Genomic DNA, 19,264 nt, shown 5'->3' on the forward strand with positions numbered 1-19,264 from the left:
TCTTTGGATTCACCTGCAAGCACTAAAGTTAAATACCTGCCTGCAGCCAAATACTGCTCTCAGCAGGAGCTCAGTCAGGAAGTTCTTTGGAAATTTGGTGGCAGGGTCTGGTCATTTCCTAAAGACACTCTGGAAGAGAAAGTTCAGGTCAAGTGAAAGCACAAGGTTCCTCCCCTTAACAAAGCCTCAGAGCCAGGGAACAGGTGTAGCCTGCCAAAAACAAACAAAAACTTCCTTCAAACAACAACAAACAGTTAACACAGGCAGCCTGTCAACACCAATTAGCCTGCCCAGCAAGCAGAAGCCTATTAAGACCAAACTCAAATCCAGCAAGGCCTCCTCTGATGAAAACTGCCATCCCTTCTTCCTTCTTCAGCTTCTTCAGGGAAGTGACCTTCAATGGAAACTCGCTCAGAAGCTGAGACCAACTTCCCCATGCCACAGGGCAGGCATAGAGCCAGCCTCAGACCCCCTATGCTTCGGAGCATTTCCAGAGCTGCTACTTTCGCATTGCTGGTCCCATTCCTCAATAATAATATCCACATTGAAATTTATTTTTATATCACCTTACAAGTCAATATTTTGCTTTCTTAGTGTTTCAGGCAAATTTATAGCTTTCTTGGGACTGAAAATTTAAGTATTTCCTCTGAATATTTCCATTTCCTTTTTTTATTTCCTCCTTTCTTTCTTTTAGTCATCAAAAGATACTAAAGATATTCCTGGGTCCCACAAAATATCTTGGGCCCTAGGCTATTTTTTTTAATAAACTATTATCCAAAATCATCTATCTAGCCAAACACAATTCCAATCTCTTTTGAAATACATTGAATTGATTAAAAAAAAAAAACTCACGGAATATGCCTGGAAGTTACATATTTCAATTATATATAAGTTATATATTTCAATATTTTAAAAGTGTTTCTTTACAGTTCGATTCCAAGAGGCTTTAAAAAAATCAAGTCAGCACAAGATAGATTTTCTTCAATATTTTATTTATATAGAAATACTTAAAAAATGAAGTAGCACCATTACTTAAGTTTTACCTTTATTATGTAGAACTTTAAATGTCAGAAAAATAAAACTCTTGATACAATTTCAAATCTTGTCTCAGCAAATATAATATTAGTATTTGACCATGAGGTTAAAGGCCCTTTATCATAAAATAAAATATACTTTGTTTTTTAAACTTTGCTCAGTAAAGTACATTTAAGCTCAAGTAACATCACCTACATATACATAAACAAGTGGTAAACAAATGTATTAAAATAGAAATACTAAAACTATAGTGGTGCAACAGAATTTTTGTAACTTGCACTGAATTCTATTTATACAAATGTTAGAAAGCATCAACAGTTCCTTTTGACATGTTTATACATTTCCGTTTTTTGTAATAATATAGAATAAAATATGCTTTATATCACTGAATAGAAAATATGCTGGGTGAAGCAGATCTAGAAGATTTGTCTGAACCTATAAAATCTCCATCCCAACAGAATACTGCTCAAAACGTTACACATTTTATGGTTGTAATTCCGTCACAATTGTGTGATTATTAAAATAATACAGTGTTCTTTGCCATAAGGCCATACTAAAATAAAAAGATTTAACCCAGCTACAAAAAGTTCACTGAACTTAAATTAAAATACTTGTAAACATCTTTGCAATATGAAATATAATTTTTCAAGTCAAAAAAGAATAAAATACTTCAATCTGTATTAATGCAATTTCTCTTTAAAACTTTTAAAGGTTTTTAATATATAAGAGATATGTTACAGTTTCTTTAACTTTAATAAAGCTGCAGTATCCTGGTTTCACAGGAACTCCTGGCCCTTTCACGAACATTCAAAAAGGATCCACTTGTGTTCTATAAGGAGCATCATAGGAACCCACCCACAAAGGGAAACACACGAAACAGTCCACACATCCCATAGCACTATTATTATCATCTTCATCATCATAATTATTGTTCATTTTTCCTACTTTAATAAAATGGAAAACTTGTGGGGTTTTCTTCTTTTGGAAGCTTCCTATTAAGTACAGTGTAAAAACTATCATTACTAGAATGTCGCCGTTCCTATTATTTATAGAGCATGCATTTCAGCTGGTCAGGTTTCCCAGGCTACAGTACTCTTGATGCACATATCCTGGCAAGTTCCTTTGTTTAAAAATTACATTTTAAAAAATGAGCGGATACTACAGCTTTCCAAGCTCCTCTGGGATCTCAGAATTGGAGGCGGGGGAGAAGGTAGGGCACCAGGGGAGGCCGGCTGGCAGGCGCAGAGGAGTGAGGATGCAAGAGAGGAGGGCTCCCCCTTACCCCTGGTGCCTAGCGCGCGCAAGCGCGCGCTGCCTTCAGGAAAAGATGCGGATGGCCTGAGTGACCGCGGTGTGGCAGACAGGGCACTCGGGCTCGTTCTTCTCGCAGATGCGATTGGCGCACTCCATGCAGAAGAGGTTGTGGCCGCAGGGCACCAGCGCTGCGATCACTTCACTCTCGAAGCACACTGAACAGTCGCGGCTACCCTTACGCCGCAGACCGGAGGAAGAGGATGAAGAGCTGGAGGAGGAGCTGGACGACGAGGAGGATCCCGACGTGTCAGATGATTGCAAGCCAGGTAGCTGTGTCCCTAGCCCGTTGGCATAAGCAGCGTAAGCCAGACCTCCTCCGCCTGGGTCGCTGCGCACCCGGCGAGCCAGGTGATGCTCACCCGCCCCAGGGGCCATGTGCAAGGGCGGAGACAGGCGCGGGCAGCTAGTGCCCGGGTGCAGCCGGCGGTGCACTAATAGCCCCAGGTTGGCATTGGAGGGCGCACTGGCGCCACCCCCGGGAAAGACCACAGAGGACGAAGAAGCGGAGGAAGATGCCGAGGAAGAGCAGGAAGAGGACACAGGAGCTGCAGGTCCGCCTCCAGGGGACCGCTCAAACTGGGCCCAGAGAAGAGGCGCCCCAGGTGGGGGAGCGGGAGCTGGGTCGAAGGTGGGCTGCAGCTCAGGGCAGCCTTCGGGAGAAGGTACTGAGGCTTCTCCTGCTGCGTAGGTGTACCCATTGCCGTTGTTATTGTTATTTCCGTTGTGCGCGAAGCTGAGCGCGGGGCTGGGAGGGCTGTAGTCCGCCAGGCGCGGGGTGGCGGCTGCACTGCCACTGGTCCCGCCGCCGAAGTAAGAGTCTGTGGAGGCGCTGCCAAGCGAACTGGAGCTATCGTTGCGGTAGCTGGAGAAGGGCTTGCGTCCAGGGGTGGGAGTGATGCTGGGGGTGGGCTTGCTCCAGAGGCTACCTGGGCCGGACCCGCCGGACCCATGGTGCAGATCGAAGCCCACATCTGTTCCGTTGGCGTGGAAGTCGTTCTCATCTGTGAGCTCAATGATGCCACCGGTGCGCAAGGCAATGTGTGCCTCTATCTCCTCGCGAGCGCGATCCACGTTCTCAGGCATGCCTGTCACCTCGAACACTGGCTCCTTGTCGCGGCTGGGAGTCACGATGTAGGTGTGTGTCTGCTGCTGAATGCGCTTGATTGTGGCGCCTTTGGGCCCCACCACGAGCCCCACCACGCGGTAGGGCACCCTCACTTGGATGGTGGTTTGCCCGGGCAGGTTGGGCGGCCCTGGCACCGCGCCGTTGAGTGCCGTGTTCTTATTACGCGAGGCGCGGATCATAGAAAAGTGCTCGGCGGCGGAGATGATCTCCCTCCGAGCCATGGCCACATCCTCCTTCCTCCCAGTCACAACAAAGACAGGCTCCTCCCCGCGAACTGGGGTCTTGATGTAAGTGTTGGTCTTCGCCCGCAGCGCTTTGATTTTACAACCTGGGAGCCAGGGTGCGGAGGAGGGAGTGGGAGAAAGAGAGACAGACAGACACGCCCATTATCCCGGGGTAACCGCAGAGACCAGGTACAGCCTGCGACCAAGGCAGTGGGACAGCAGAACACGCAATGGGAAGAAAGGGGGCGTCTCCCTCGCAGACCTCGAGCCGAGCCACCGGCTGGGCAGCGGATTCCACCCGCCAGGCGCTCGAGGAACTGCCCATTGGCTGCCTGGCTGTCCCCCAGTGACTGCAGTTGTCCCAACCCAAACCAGAGAATCCCAGAAAAGTCATCTGGGGAGATGCTGCTGAGATCCAGCTGGGCGCGCCGTCTGCCTTGAAGACACCGCGAAGGGGCGCAGGGAAGGCGACCGCAGTGGAGATTCCTCAGCTATTGGGGGACTTAGGGGAGGACGCAGTCCCGGGACCCATTGTTCCTCCTCTGGACTCCATTCCGCCTAGCAGAAATCCAGAATCCTCCTCCCATCCGATGCTCACGCCTCCTCCCCCCTCCCAAAGGACCGATCAAAGGCCCCCTCCCCCAAGCATCTTATATTTAAATTATCTCTCCCCAGGTGGGCTGAGTGGAGGGAGCTAGGGGAGAAGGCAGTGATTTTAGAAGGAGAAAGTGCATCCTGCCGTGGCAGCAGCGCGACTCTAGGAGTCAGCCTGCCTGCACTTTCTTTGTCTGGGGCGCCGGCCCTTCGCGCGGCTCTTCCTCCCTCCCAAGGCTCCCCAGTGCCCCGGATCGCGATCCTGCACACGCCCTCCCTGCGAGGCGGTAGCCCAAGTCCCTGCACACCCCTCATCTCCCCATCCCCGCCAGACCCACCTTGCCGCCCCACGATCTCCGCGACATGCTCGGAACTGGGCACCGGCACGCACTCGGTCATGTTCACGCTCTTCTTGCGCGGCTCGCTGTCGTACAGAGAGGCGCCCTCGTCACTGTCCAGCCCCAGCAGGGAGAGCTGGTCGAGAGCAAGCTGCAGGGCTCTTTGGTCATCCAGGGTCTCTCCCCCGCCGCTGCTGCTGCTGCCGCCGCCACCTCCCCCGCCACCTCCTCCCCCTCCGCCGCCGCTGCCGTTGCGCTCCAGGTCTGCAAACAGCGAGCTGGGCATCGCTCGGCCGTGCGCACCGCGCCCCCGCCCGCCCTCGGCTCGGCGGCGAGAAGCTGCAGCCACAAAGGCAGCCGGGAAGCGGGTGGTCAGGGGCGGGGAGGCCGGCCGGCTGAGGAGGGCTCCGTTGCTCCTTTCTCGGCGCCGGGAGGAATGGGTCGCTCTGTGCAGTCCGCACTGGGCAGTGGCTGCAAAAGCCCCCGCCTGGGTCCCCACCCCAGATCTGCTGGCGGTTGGGGTGGGGGCAAAGCTCGAGTGGCGGCTGCGCGTGCCCCCCGAGTGCCCGGCTGGCTGGCCACAAAGCCGAGCGAAAAGCGAGCAGGCGAGCGACAGCAGCGTTTCTTTAAGGAGCCCCTCCCCGGCTCCTCCACTCCCTCCCTCCCGCCCGCCCGCCCGCCCTCACTCAGCGCTTTTTCCTCCTCTCCTACCCGCCTCTTGACTGAGCCTCTGCAGCCAGACGGCTCCGGAGGGGGACGAGGGAGGCGCAACGTCACCGGCGGGAGCTGACACTACAATGCTACTGACACTATCGCTGGGGGAGGCGATTGGCGCGCGCCAGGCCGGGGGCGGGCGGAGGCCGCGGGCTGAGCGAGCGGAGAGCGAGCGCCACCCCCCCCAACCCCCGCGCCCGCCGCAGCCCGCCCTGTCCTCCTCCCGGCCGCGCCCCTCCCCCCGCCGCCGCCGCTAACGCCTCTCTTTGTTGTCTATTGCGGGACTGGCAGGCTTGGGACACTTGTATGTACCTATCAGCCGAGGATAATCACTGTCCCCAAGTCTTCTCCCTCGCCAGACAGAGAAAAGAAAAGGCGCCCAACTCTGATGCCAGCGGCCCGGCTAAAAGAGTGGTCCTTAGAAAGTCCCGTTAGCACCCCCAAATAAAACATCCATAGATCCAAAGCTACCACTAGGAGGAGGGTCTGTCATCTACCCAAAAGGGCTGCCTAAGCCTTGGGATACGTTAAATGAGACTCTGGATTCTGGGGCGCACCGGCCGAGTGACTCCCGGAGCGGGTTGCCCACCTGCGCGGGAGCGCTGGAGACACAAAGGCACACGCCCGCTCACACTGTCACCCGCGCGCGCGCGCCCGCGCAAGGGCCCACTCCTGCATTTTTGTCCCCTTGGGCAGCACTTCGCCCAACTGGCCCTGATACAGAAAAACAAATGCCAGCTGCAGTCCGAGCCTGGCCCGCCCGGCCGCCAGAGACCCCTTGAAAGCAAAGCAACCAGGTCCTGCACTCTCACGGTGCGCGGACAAACACTCCGCGGGCTCTAACACGCGCACGAGCGCCGCGCCACCACGGCGGGAACGCGGGCCACAGTGCCTGCGGGAGGCGCGGGCGGCCCGGGGTGCGCGCCCGCTGCTCCCGGTCCCGCCCCTCCCCACGGCAGGGCATGCGTGTTGCTTGCGAGGAGCGGGCGCACCCTGTGAGGCGGGCACTAGGGCCCCGCCCAAGCCCCGCCCCTTCAGGAGGTGTGCGCTAGCTGCCCTGCCGCTCTTTGTGCCTTCTAGGGGTGGGGGAGGCGGCGGAGGGAGGGTGCGACGGGACCAGCCGGCAGGGACCGCGAGCTGCGCCCCCTCCCGGATGTTCCAAGGACCGCCTCCAAGCGCAAGAGAGAAGAAAGAAGGCTTTGAGGGGCGGGCGGGGGCGGGATTCGCGGCCCCACTCCTCGCACATCTCCCTGCGCTGCCCACCAGCGCGGCCGCCCCTCGGGACCCGCGCGCTTTGCTCCTTTGTTCCGGGAGCTGCTTGGCTCTCCTCGTCTGTCCCTGCGCCCAGCCGCGTGCTGTCCAGAAGAGCGGTGGGACCTGCGGTTCGCTGAGACAGCCCACGTCCGCTCTGAGGGACGCCTGCTGAGGACAATGAGCCATGTGGCTGTGGCTGCAGATAGGCTTACGGAGAGACTCTTGGGTGCGATCTTGGGAATCAAAGGCAGAGACTTCCCTAAGTGCTCGGGGTGACACCAGGAAGAAGGAGCAGGCATCCTGACCTGGGTTTCTCATCCGCAGAATGGGGGAAAAACAATAGATGCCCTGCCCATTCCCTGGGTTGTTTTGAGAAGTCAGTGTGTCAATAGATGGGAACGCACTCTGTAATCAGTAGACAGTTCCGCAAACGCCTTCAGTTTTGAGAGCACCCGGGTGATCCCATCCTTACTTGCTCACCTGGAGCTGTCTGGGGGACGAGGTGCTGATTATTTCCTTAGGGAAATGAAGCTGCGAAGCCACTTAACAGTGGTTATTTTCTCATGATGTTTACATTATACTAAGTTTAGTGTGTTTTCTGGAAAGAAAACGTTCGGTAAGGAGGGGGTGGCAATGGCAGTAAGGGGATGCCTCAGAGTCCTCCGTGAAAGCCACCATCTAGAACTCTGGTAGGAAATTCTTATACACACACACACATACATACACACACACATACACACATATGTATATTAAACCCAATTTATGGACTCTGAATCCAATTAATTTGGGAATGAGGAGGGTGTGTCCTTGAGGATTCCTACCAAGAAGGAGGACTCCAAGTAAAGGGCCCTGGCTGGGGAAGACCACGGATGAGGCCCAGCCCCAGGCCTTGCACCGGGCCTGTAAGAGAAGAAGGCACACAGGGAAAGCACATCTCCATCATGCCAACACAACTGTCTAGTTTTTGGGCTCTGAGCTCTTTTTTTTAGTAATTTATAGCCTCCAGTTTGGGAGCACTGAGGTTTTGTGTGTGTGTGTGTGTGTGTGTGTGTGTGTGTGTATGTGTGCGCGCGCGCGAGCGCTATTGTTGTTGTTGTCTTTTTTTTTTTTTTTTTTTTTTTTTTTTTTTTTGTAGTTCTTAATTTCTGTTTGGTGCTGAGGATCAAACCCAATGCCTCACACATGTTGGCAAGCGCTTTGCCACTGAGCTTCAGCCCCAGCCCCTGAGGTTTCTTTTTTAAATAACAAAATTGATAAGATTAAGTTAGTCCTCAGCTGATGAAGAACTGTGCGCAGGTTAAGTGATGTCTGGACACACCCCCTCCCCAGGGTGGTTTGTGCTAGGGATCTTGGCCACAAATATTTTCAGTCCTGCTACAACTCCTGCTGTGGTGCCTGCTGTGATAAGATTTCAGATGAGTTAATTCTTAAATTTGCTAAAACTAAAAGATGGGCTGCTTCAAAAGAGTCCCTGAAGTTCCTGGGTCATTACCAGGGAGGCAAACTTCACCAAGGTGACATGTTTAAATGTCATTCTTTCCTGCTGAATCATGGAAGTGGGAACTGTTCTTGCCTGTAACTGTAAATGTTCAATGAATTCACACTTCTAACCCACATAAAAGATAAGCCAAAATTCTGACCATAGGAATTGATAAAAACCTGCCTATCCTGAGGTGCCCATAATGGTGCATGCAGCCCAGCTTGCCCCCCTATGGACTGGAATATTTCAGTAAATTCTATACAGAGATCAGCATGGTTTTCTGAAGACACTCAGAGAATTGAAGACCCTCCTAAGAGTATGGGGGCGTGACAACTATGGTAAGGGTAGGAAGCCTGACACCTCTATTTCAAGCTCCCAGCTGTGCTTCAATGTTGTCTGTAAAGAGAAGCTAGTATCCAGTTTCCCACCTGCCTCAAAGGGATGTTTTAGCCCGGTGTTATACTGACAACAAAAGGTAACTCACCGAGGATTGCATACTGCTAAGCAAATATACTTGGTATTGTATCCACACCCATTTGCCTTTTGTAATTTTATCCTATAGTAATAACTGGTCAGGTGGTTTTTGAACACATAAATGCCTTTATAAATGTAACAATCCAAAATTTTAATTCTCAATTAATGCCTTAATAAATCAAGACATCGTAAAACTCACAAAGCCCAGTTCTAGTTTTTAAATAGATAATACACCCTAACCCCACAGTTTCTGGTTTCATTTTCCCAGGCTCCTGTAGGACCCCAGAGCTTAACTACTTTTCCTGATCCAAGACTCATTCCCTATGGACTTCTCAATGTGGCCATATTATTTTTTTGTTACCACTAGAGAAAAGCTTGCAGAGTATGGTCTGATAATGAATAGAGAATTTCAGTTATCATAAATAAGAAAAGGTAAAAATCACACAATAGCAAATAAGTTTAACAAGACAATCTCGTATTTGTTTCTAGAGACTTCATTTTATACACATCTTGTTTTCCTTTGCAAACTAATAGCTGGTAAAAAAAAATACTAAAATTCTCATGTGAAAGCAAGCACATGTTTTAAGTCAACTCATTTAGTATTACTGAGCACAGAGAAAACAGTGGATGATATCGAAATGAACAAGATGGCAGGGAAGAGGGAAATCCTTTGTCTTGAACCCTGGTCATGTCCAAACCCAGTCACACTTGTGGGTAAGTGCCCCTGTGAAGTAGTGAATTGCCTAGGGTCCCAAGAAAACTTCCAAGAGTGGTGATATTTGAGTTGTGCTTTCAATGATCAAGATGAGAGAATTAACTGAGACCCTAGCACAGGACACGGCCTCTAGCAGGAACTTAATAAATAAAGGCTTACTAAATGAGTGAGGGAGGCAGGCTAAAAAGCCTTGAAGGTTTAATTTCCTTAAGTATGTGGATGGATAACTCAGTCTCCAGGAAACAACTCAAATGATTCCAGCCACAACTACATGATTTTGCCTAAAATTAGTAATCATAGGTAACATCTATTAAGTGCTTATTATGTACCAGGCAGTTTACCAAATGTTTTACAGTAGAGTATCTTGTTTAATCCTCATAATTACTCTAAGCAAGCACTTTATTATACCCATTTTACAGATGCAATGATTAAATTGCTTGCCCAAACAGAAGCAGACTTACCTTTAAGTGGTTGCAGCATAAGCTGCTGGGGTCTTCACTTAACATAGGCCCTTCCAAAGCCCTGGAAGAGGTTCTAGCATTTTATTCATAGGATCACACATTTTAGTAACATTTCAAGAGTAAGGTTTTTATTCTTTTCCTTCAAGGGAACCCCCTAAGATGTTGTAAGCTTTAGGCCTCAAAAAATCTTAGAGACACTATTGTGCCCAAAGTCACATAGCTGGCAAGAGGCACAAGAGCCCATGACATTAACCAGCCCTATGTTCCTTCCTGTCTCTCAGCCAGGCATCTTCAGCTAGAATTTGGAGATATTTACAGCCCTGTTTCTCGCACAGAGTTATAAGTCTCACATGTGTGAGGGGATGTGAAAGCACTTTGGTTTTTGATGTTCTTCTGTTGTCTTTTGTTAAAGTGTGTATGGTATATAACACATGTAACACAGGTCTATTTTTGAAAATATTTTAATAACACAGGAAATGCTTTCCTTATGTTGAGTGAACAAAAAAGGCAAAAATAATGTGTATGTGTGTGCTCACACATGTATATGTGTATTTCTAAACAATAAACAGAGACAGTGAAAGAATATGTAGAAAAAATACATCAGATTTTTAATAATGGTTTTTTTCTTTAAGTCATGGGATCACAATTTTGCTTTCACTTTACTTTTCTGTTTCAAGTCCTAAATATACATTTTTTAATGTTTTGAGATGTAAATGAACCCAATACCTTTATTTTTATTTATTTATTTTTATGTGGTGTGGAGGATTGAACTCAGTGCCTCACGTGAGCTAGGCAAGCGCTCTACCACTGAGCTACAGCCCCAGCCCGAAATATACATCTTTATTCAATTAATTTTTAAATGTAACATGTACTTAGTTTTAAAAATTAAATAGTGCAATATGTCAAATACACTCTACTGGCATGTATATCTAAAAAGAACAAATAAAAAATTAAAAATAAAAATTAAAAGGCTTAATAAGATAAAAAGTACTCCCTGAAGCAAAAAAAAAAAAAAATCTAAAGCTCATCCTAGCATGTATTTATAAAGCTTTTAGAATTATAAGAGAGGGTGAAAGTTTCTGAAGTTTTATTAAATCAGCCTTTACATGTAGTTTGACTTTTAAATATTAAAATTACTTAGCTAATAATCAATGATAACCACTCTGCAATATGGGAAAGGAATAAGAAAAAGAAAGTAATTTAAAAATCTTAGATACATGGAAAATAAGGAGCCTGAAACCTCAAGTCTTCAGCAAGAAGGTATCATTTCTTCTTTCTGAATAGAGATAAAGTAGATCAGTGAAGTTCAAACATTTTTTACAGTTAAACACTCTCTTTCCCAAAGTTTTAGATTGAATACCTAAAATACATGGAGGGCTAGAATCACAGGATGTTAGGAGTGTGTGGTCCAACCTTGGGTTTGACAGTGAGCAAACTGAAGGCCAGACTAGGAAAAGGCCAAGTCAACATCCAATGTTCACTGATGCGGAGCTGGAGAGGGAAGCCAGAATCCAGGCTTCCAGGATGATTTGTCCTGTTGTTTTATCATTTAAGGAAATCTGGCAGTACCTCTAGTAACCACCTCTGCTTTTTAGTTTGACTTTGGGGTCGTCTCACAGTCAGTATTGCCAGAATCAAACTTAAGAGGTTGCTGAGATAACTGCTCTCCAAATCTAGGTAGAGATAATAGGAAGAAGGCAGCTGTGCAGGACATCTAACCCCAGAAGAAGGCTCCTGGGCCTTGCTGCTCTCCTTTCCCTGTCTTCCCACTTTGGGGAGAGATGTGGGCACAGCAAAAGTCATCACAGTGATGCGAATAGCTTTCGAGGGAATTCCATGACATGAAAATGAAGCGAAAGAAAAGAGATGCATTGGCGTCTGATCCCAGTTGGGCCCCATGTTCAACACTTGGACACCTTCTCATATGATTTTTTCAGCATTCCCACAAGGTATGTATTACATCTCTGTCAGCTAACCTTATCAAAGTAATGTTTCTGGGAAGGGTTCAAACTCGGATTGTAATCCAGTGACTAGAATCCAGATGCCAGTTGACCTTTGGAAATAGGAATATGTCCGGGAAAAAAGAGAGAGCCCGCCATGATGTGAGAAAAATAATCGAAAGAACTATCAGTCTTTAGACAGAGAGCTAATAATATTTAGTTCTCCGATTTGAGAATGACAATGAGATGACAAATAGTAATAATAAGCAAATAGAATAAAAGATAAGCGCTCAGTAAATTTAGGGTTAAAACGATAAAAACTGGGTAGGGACAATAAATGATAGCTTTCCAATATTTAAAGAAATATTCAAAAAGCAGCTAGTTCTTTGAAATGACACAGGGCAGAACAGGCTAGATGCTATCAGAAGATGGATACTGGAATGAGAAATTTCTGAAGCTTAGAGTTGCCCGCAGCTGAGATGCCCCAGCTCACAGCCCACATACACTCTGCACTTAATTGGGATTCTCCAGAACAAGGTTTGTGCTCTGGTTTATCTGGTAGGCAGGCAAATCTGATTAGCAGTGGCATTTTGTGTCCTACAATTGGTCTGTTGACTTTCAACTAGTCATTTAGTCCTGGAGCATTGCTTTTCTCATTTGTAAAACAGGAATAATAGTTCTTACTTAGGCAGCTAACTAATGTGGGTCCTTCCTTCTTTGCCAGTAGGATATAGATATAGTCTAGTGGAATGAATAGGTTAGAAAAATACTTGAAACTTTTTAATCTTTTTCAATACTTTATAGATCACAACTCCCCCATTCTCATAAAAAATATTTTAATAATTTAAGAAGAAATATTTTTTAATAACTTACGAATTTTTGTGACTATATTTTACAACACCAGAGTCAAACTGCTAATTAATGAGGTACAGCCATGATATTCTCATAAATAACTCTGAACTATTTTCCACTTGATCCTCATCATAAAAGTATTTCTTTTCCACACATTTCAGTTAAAACAATAAAAATTACATCAACAGTGCTATTTAAATTTTTAATAATAATAGAATGATTTTGCTATGTCAAAGAAAATCTACAATTGTATTTATTAAAATTCTATAGTTATCATGACACTAAACTTGTGTGCGACCATATATATATAAAGTTACTGACTCAGACAATGAAAGAAATATCCGTTGAAGAATTCTTGGGGCTGGGGATGTGGCTCAAGCGGTAGCGCGCTCACCTGGCATGCGCTGGGCGCTGGGTTTGATCCTCAGACCACATAAAATAAAATAAAGATGTTGTGTCCACCAAAAACTGAAAAATAAATATTAAAAAATTCTCTCTCTCTCTCTCTCTCTCTCTCTCTCTCTCTTAAAAAAAATAAAAAGAATTCTTTTAAGCAAGCACAATCACAGGTAACCCTAACTAAAGAATCAAAATATGGACATGATTAAATGCCACATCTCAGAAATAAAAGAAAAATAATGCAATGCAATCTCTAGCCAGAAGGTTTTAAGAAGGATGGATGATAAGAAGAAATTATAAAACAAGATGTAATAAAAACGTACAAAGACATAAGAATCAAATAAATAAAACAAATATGGACAAGTCAATAATATTAATAATAGAGTGGAAGAAAACACACTCCATAAAAAGAAAATTAAGACTCTGGTTGGATATGGGGCACTTTGCAGAAATTGAGATGGCCATCTCTGAAGCTAGCCTACCTGACTTGACGACTCCTGAACCTGCCTAATAGTTGTGACCTTGGGCAAGTGTCTTTCTCTTTCTGTGCTTATTTTCTTCATCAGTAAATTAGGGATGCTTAGAGTCCCTGCCTCATTGCTGATGTCAGGAGTGATGCTTGCAGATTCTCCTGTTGATGTTAAGCATAACTGTAACTTTGGGAAAAAGAAGAATGGGCCTTGCAGTCTCTTGTATTTAACTGTGTTATGCAGATTAAAGCAGCATATGCTACATCTAAAGATAGCTAGATCATTCAAGTGGACTTAAAGGTTTAGAAACAAATACAAACTGAAACATTTTTACCATATGACCCAGGCACGAATTCAAATAAGGGACAGAAAAGATCATTCCCAAAATAACAAAGAGAGACTTTTTTAAAAGCAACATGTTAGATTGGATTTTTTTCTAATCTCCCAGCATATACCCAAATAAATTCCAGGTGGACTAAGGAGTTAAGTTTCAAAAATTCAAATCATCAAAGAACTGAACAGAAATGTAGGAGACTGTAATTTTTGTAGTCAGGGAAGGGATTTCTAACCATGACTCTAACAGTGGAAATCATTTGTAGAAATAACTACAAAAAAAAAAACTAAAATAAATATACTGATATAGTAATATATAGCAGGGTTCCCAAAAACATGATTATGCAATTCCAGGTGTACCAGTGGTGACCTTGAAAAGCCCCAATGATCATCTTTTAATTTAATGATTGTATCTTTATTTTACTTGCATTATAAAATATTATAATATTTTAGTTTGCTTTGATAGACTATAAAATATCATTAGTATTATCGAACATAAGAATTCACTGGTGTCCATGGTAGGAAGAAACTAAAATTTGTATGCATGTTTTAAAAGAAAGTCAACTTAAACTAAAATGTTAGATGAATATTAGATAAGTAATATTATAGTTGGACACACACCCATATTACAATGTAATATAAATAACTAATGATTAGAGACAAACTATGGAAGATAATGTTCTGATAAGCCTAATTCTTTCACAAATAATTTGTGATTAGAATTTTCTATAATTCCAATCAAAACACATCCAATCCTACTAAACAAGCAAAAGAATGTAGTACCTATGCAAAGGAATAGAAAGTTCAGAAACAGATGCAATATAATGGGATGGTTTAGTGTAGATACCCATCCTTCCAACAAGTACTTGGCATGCCTGTCCTGTGAGCAATGGGCTGGGGGCTTGCAATAAAATAGTGTGCTAGAGAGAAACATGGCCCTGCTTGCAGTCTAGAAAGAAAGACGGCATAAATGAAAACAGGCATTGGAGTAAGATTGCATCTATGACAAAACCACATAGGAGAGGACCTAGTGCAAGAAGAGCTAACAGTGGGGAGACTTGGCTGCTACTTATTACACAGAAGACTTATTTCTGACCTAGAAATAAATACGTAATGAAACAAGAAAATACTTTTATGTATGAAGTGAAAAAGGCAGGAAAAATTGTTGGCTTCTAATATTTATGGAGCTTTTCTATTATCCCAGGATTATGCTAGTTGCTCTCATTTACTGATCTTAATAATCAAGTGAAATGGCAGTAAGATTATCCCTATTTTTGTTGGGGGGAAACTGAGTTTAGCTGGTAAGTGGCAGGCAGACCCAGGAAGTCCAGAGCCAGGGTCAAGGTCTAATCACAGTGAATTTTAGAATCCTACACATATATACCCACACAGCTACATACACACATGAGTATACATATGTACATGTGTACATGTATTCTTCACATTTGCCTCCATGCTATATATCCAAATATTCAAATCAAGCTGTCAGCAGTTGAATAGGACTATTGTAGAGGTTCTAACCTTCTACATTGACAAACAGGTCTTCACAATGGACTGTACAGTCAGGTGAGAATTTAGAACTCTCAGCCTCCTAGGGTTCCGCTCTGAACCCTGGTCACAGAGGGACAGGTGGCTTCTGCTGTGTAAGACCTGTGACACTCACACCCCTTCTGCCCCCAGTTCCTAGCTCCATCCATACCAAGAGGGGGGTCTCAAGTACACCTCAGTTCCATCCACACTCTGTCTCCTGCAAATAGTCACCCTTTGGGCTTAGAATACACTCACTTGCAGTGAAAGCCCTGGATGATGATCAGAGAGGGCCTCACACTGACACAGGCTCTGGACAGGGAAGTGGGAATATGAGCTGGGATTTGGAAGTCTGGGGAGGGAGAGCTGCAGCCAGAGGATAGCAAGAACAAGACCCTCTAAAGCATGAGGCCCAGGGCAGGGGCTTCTTATGCCTGACAAAATAGTTTATCAAATGACAATATTTGAGTTAGAAAATAACATAAAATAACTATTAAGATATAAGAAAAAATGGCAACTAAATCTATATACAACGGACAAGACAGTTATAAAGAACATTTGCACTTTTAACATTCCTCACTACTTCTTTCCTTCCTTTTTTTTTTTTTTTTAAACTCTACTCTCTTCCTTCCTTCCTCTCTTCCTTTCTCTTTTACACAGATATTTAGAGACAGTCCTTTGTGCCAGGCACAGCCCGGGCAATAGAATTCAGAGTAATCAAGAAAGCAGGGGCAGGGTGGAGTTTAGAAACTAACAAGCATACCAGCTCCAATCACACACAAATAAATGCATAATTACAAACAGGGACAAATGCACCCGTCAGATAAGTATGTGTTGAGTTGTTGGTTGCCTTTGATTTAGGGTTTCCTGCTGAGACAGACAGGAACGTATATCTGTTTTTCTCTTGAAGCCAAGGACCTTACATATATTCACAAACCCCCAAATGGATGCATTTCATGAAACTAACCAGAATTGGGTAAGCTTCCTACAACCACAGAAGCTTATTCAATTAAATCAACTCTAGTATTTTTATTGCTGCGGTAAAACTTGACTAAAAAAACTTCAGGGGCACAAATTCCTGCAATTTTTCAATTCAACTAGAGGTTTCACCTGAAGACCCAGATGCCAAATTCTATGGAAATGCAGAAGGTGGCGAGAAGAGGTTGAACAAGAGCCTAGAACACCCTTTGTCCTCTTAATGTCCCTGTGCCACAAAATAGAAGAGGTGAGACAGATATGATGACTGATACCTGTTATTTCTTTACTTTTCTTCCTGATTAAGCTAGATGATTTCTATTAACTTAATGCTCAGGGCATGGGGGATGGGCAGCAGTCACTTCAAAAGAAGACAAAATCCCAGCTAGACCGGTTGGTCATAAGAGGCAGGGGAGTTTGGCTCCAGCTCCTTGCAGCCATAGCCATATGGCTAGTTGAAATGAAACTTCAACTAGTATCCTCCACTTGGATTCAGACAGACAAGACAGAAATTGCATTGTATCAAGAGGGAGAATCCTTGAAGGGAAATCTACTTGTGCTGTTAACACTGACAACATGGATTATGATTGTTGATTGATCTTATCTTTTTACATGAAACAATGGCTAAAACAGTATCATTGTTTCCAGTAAGGGCTAAATTCACATTGAATTTAACTTGGGAAAGGAACATCTTTACAATTAGGCAAACATTCCCTGAGAGCTTCTTTTCCCACCCTGTGGTCCACCCACCCTCCAACATTTCAATAGAGGAAAACATTAATTTTTAAAAAATTATTTATTTATTTTTGAAACCATTAATTTTTTAAACTGTGTTTAGGGCATGCACACTCACACACACATTTTTCTGAACCTTTCTTGTTCAGGTTTGACTAGAAGGTGCCTGTAGGAATTTCCAGCCTCTCACTGGAGTGTCTGCTGCAGGAGACAAGGGACTGTGGCTCCTGCTCCCCTACCCATCCAACCCCTGCAGGACTGGTTGTGTCTGCTAAAAGCGCCCCATCCCCCACCGCCTGCCATAACCACCTGGGATGCATTTTCCTCCACGTTTTACCTACAAATTGCACCGCCAGGAGACGGTTTTTCTTTCTTTGCAGGATTTGGGGAAACATCAAACACCAGAATCAGAACTGAGGGAAAAAAAAATGAGGAAATGATTGAGGCAGGGAAATGGCTTGTTTCCAGAGCATCTTTTATCTTAAGAGCTTGCAATTTTTTTTTTTTTTATGAACTTCTCAAGTGCCCAGAGGCAAGGAGTGAGTACTAATGATGTAGCCTGCTAGGTCAAGGTTAAGGCAGACTGGACAGAAACCCAACTCCTCAAAGAGCTCCAGAAATGACCCCCAGGCCACTCCTAAGCTTCCTCCTTCTTCTCCACCTCCTCCCTTTTCTCGCCTCCTCTTCCTTTGCATTCTCTCCCCCTTTTCCTCCCCTCTTCTTCTTCCTTTTTGTCCTCCCCTTCTTCCTTATCCTTTAGCTATTATCATAAAACATGTTTTAAGCTCATGGGCTTTGTCACCACACCAGATTCACTTAACCTTCCACAGATGCCTCCATTCACTGGATTGTAAAATGCAATGGAAATGGGGCACTGAAGGTGCTTGTAATAAATGAGTTGATTTCTCTAAGGTGTTTTGCACACCATCTAGCACACAGATGGGGCTCAATGAATGTCTGTTGCTACAATCTCACTTTGTAGCTCACCTACCAGCACAGTTTACCATGTTCTCTCACAACACCATCTGGAATGTACCCCCCCCCCCCTTTTTTTTAATAATTTCCCTTCCATAATTCTTATCACTCTATAAGGTCTCATGAACATGCGTCTTCCCCAGTGAGGCCTCAACCTCCTATTCCATAATCAAAAGCAATCACCACTCCTTCTTTCATTTCCCACTAAGATCTTGGATCACCCTGACAGCTCCTTTCTTCCAAATGATACAAAATTCATTGCAGATTGTCTTACCTCCCTTGCCAGGCTGCAGGTTCATTTGAGAAATTTTTGTTCCTCCATTTTCTGTGCCACTTCAGAAACTACTTAACCTCTGTGTCTCAGTTTCTATCTTTTGAAAATGGGAGGATATTAATTGTACCATGCTCAGTGGAGTCAGCATGAGAGTGAAATAAGATGCTACTTGTAAACTCATGATGCTAAGGAAGTGACCTCATGTAGAAGATGCTTGGAAAAATCTTTGTGAGGTGATTGTAAAAGCAAAATAACGGCCTCATACTTTGAAGCTGACATCTATGTGCTGAGTAGCAAGCATTGGGGTGAGAAGGTCTAAAATTGGACATGCACAGGGTTGGTGTGGTGAATGGCCCAGCAGATGTGAAGCCACAGACAGCCTTAACTGTTCCCACTCACAGGGGACGAGTTAGCAGTCACACAGATGCTTCTGTCTCCACAGCCCTGCGTCGGAGGGGGCGCTTTCCAGCTGCAGACCCCACTGTTCCTGAGGGAGCCCATCTGTGGCTGGAGCCGTGCCACCATATGTGCCTCTGCCCCAGCACATGGTGGGGGCTTCTTGAAGCACAAGCACCACTGTCCTCCCGGTGCCACATCTACAAGGAAAGCCTGTAGCCTCTAACAACTGGGCCAGCTGAACTCTGAACACATTCAGGACCATCAATAGGGACAGAAAACCAGTCATGACAAGTCAGTGTGGAGGAGAGCTCATCCAGCCAGCCCCTGCTCAGTGAATTTCACCAAGAAAACCATTCAGAATGTCTTCTTGCAGGGAGGGGCATCTTTTCCATGATTAGCCTTTCATTTGTTTGCTTTTTTATTTTTCATTTGGACATAATTTCAAACTTATAGAAAGGTTGAGAAAATATGATTGTACAAAGAATACTCACATAGTCTTTTCAGATTCCTCTACCATTGATACCTGTCTTACAAAACCATACTACCATGACTGCTATTGTTAGGATATGAGGTGTCCCCCCAAGTCTCCTATGTCGATGCAGGATTATTCACAGGTGAAAAGATTAGATGATGAAAGCTGTAACCTCATCAGTCCA

At 45.0% G+C, this 19,264-nt stretch overlaps 1 protein-coding gene across 1 annotated transcript; it reads right to left on the minus strand.

Annotated features, from left to right (window-relative positions):
• Positions 1 to 1,031: 1,031 nt before the first annotated feature.
• Mex3b (mex-3 RNA binding family member B) lies at positions 1,032 to 4,917 on the minus strand. Its single transcript, XM_027921486.3, has 2 exons — positions 4,632 to 4,917; positions 1,032 to 3,803 (listed from the first exon to the last, which is right to left on the minus strand). The coding sequence occupies exons 1-2, from the start codon at positions 4,915 to 4,917 to the stop codon at positions 2,353 to 2,355; spliced, it is 1,737 nt and encodes a 578-aa protein (XP_027777287.1). The 3' UTR covers positions 1,032 to 2,352.
• Positions 4,918 to 19,264: the final 14,347 nt, after the last annotated feature.

Source organism: Marmota flaviventris, chromosome 2 (genome assembly GCF_047511675.1).
Source record: "Marmota flaviventris isolate mMarFla1 chromosome 2, mMarFla1.hap1, whole genome shotgun sequence".
Taxonomy (NCBI): Eukaryota; Metazoa; Chordata; class Mammalia; order Rodentia; family Sciuridae; genus Marmota; species Marmota flaviventris.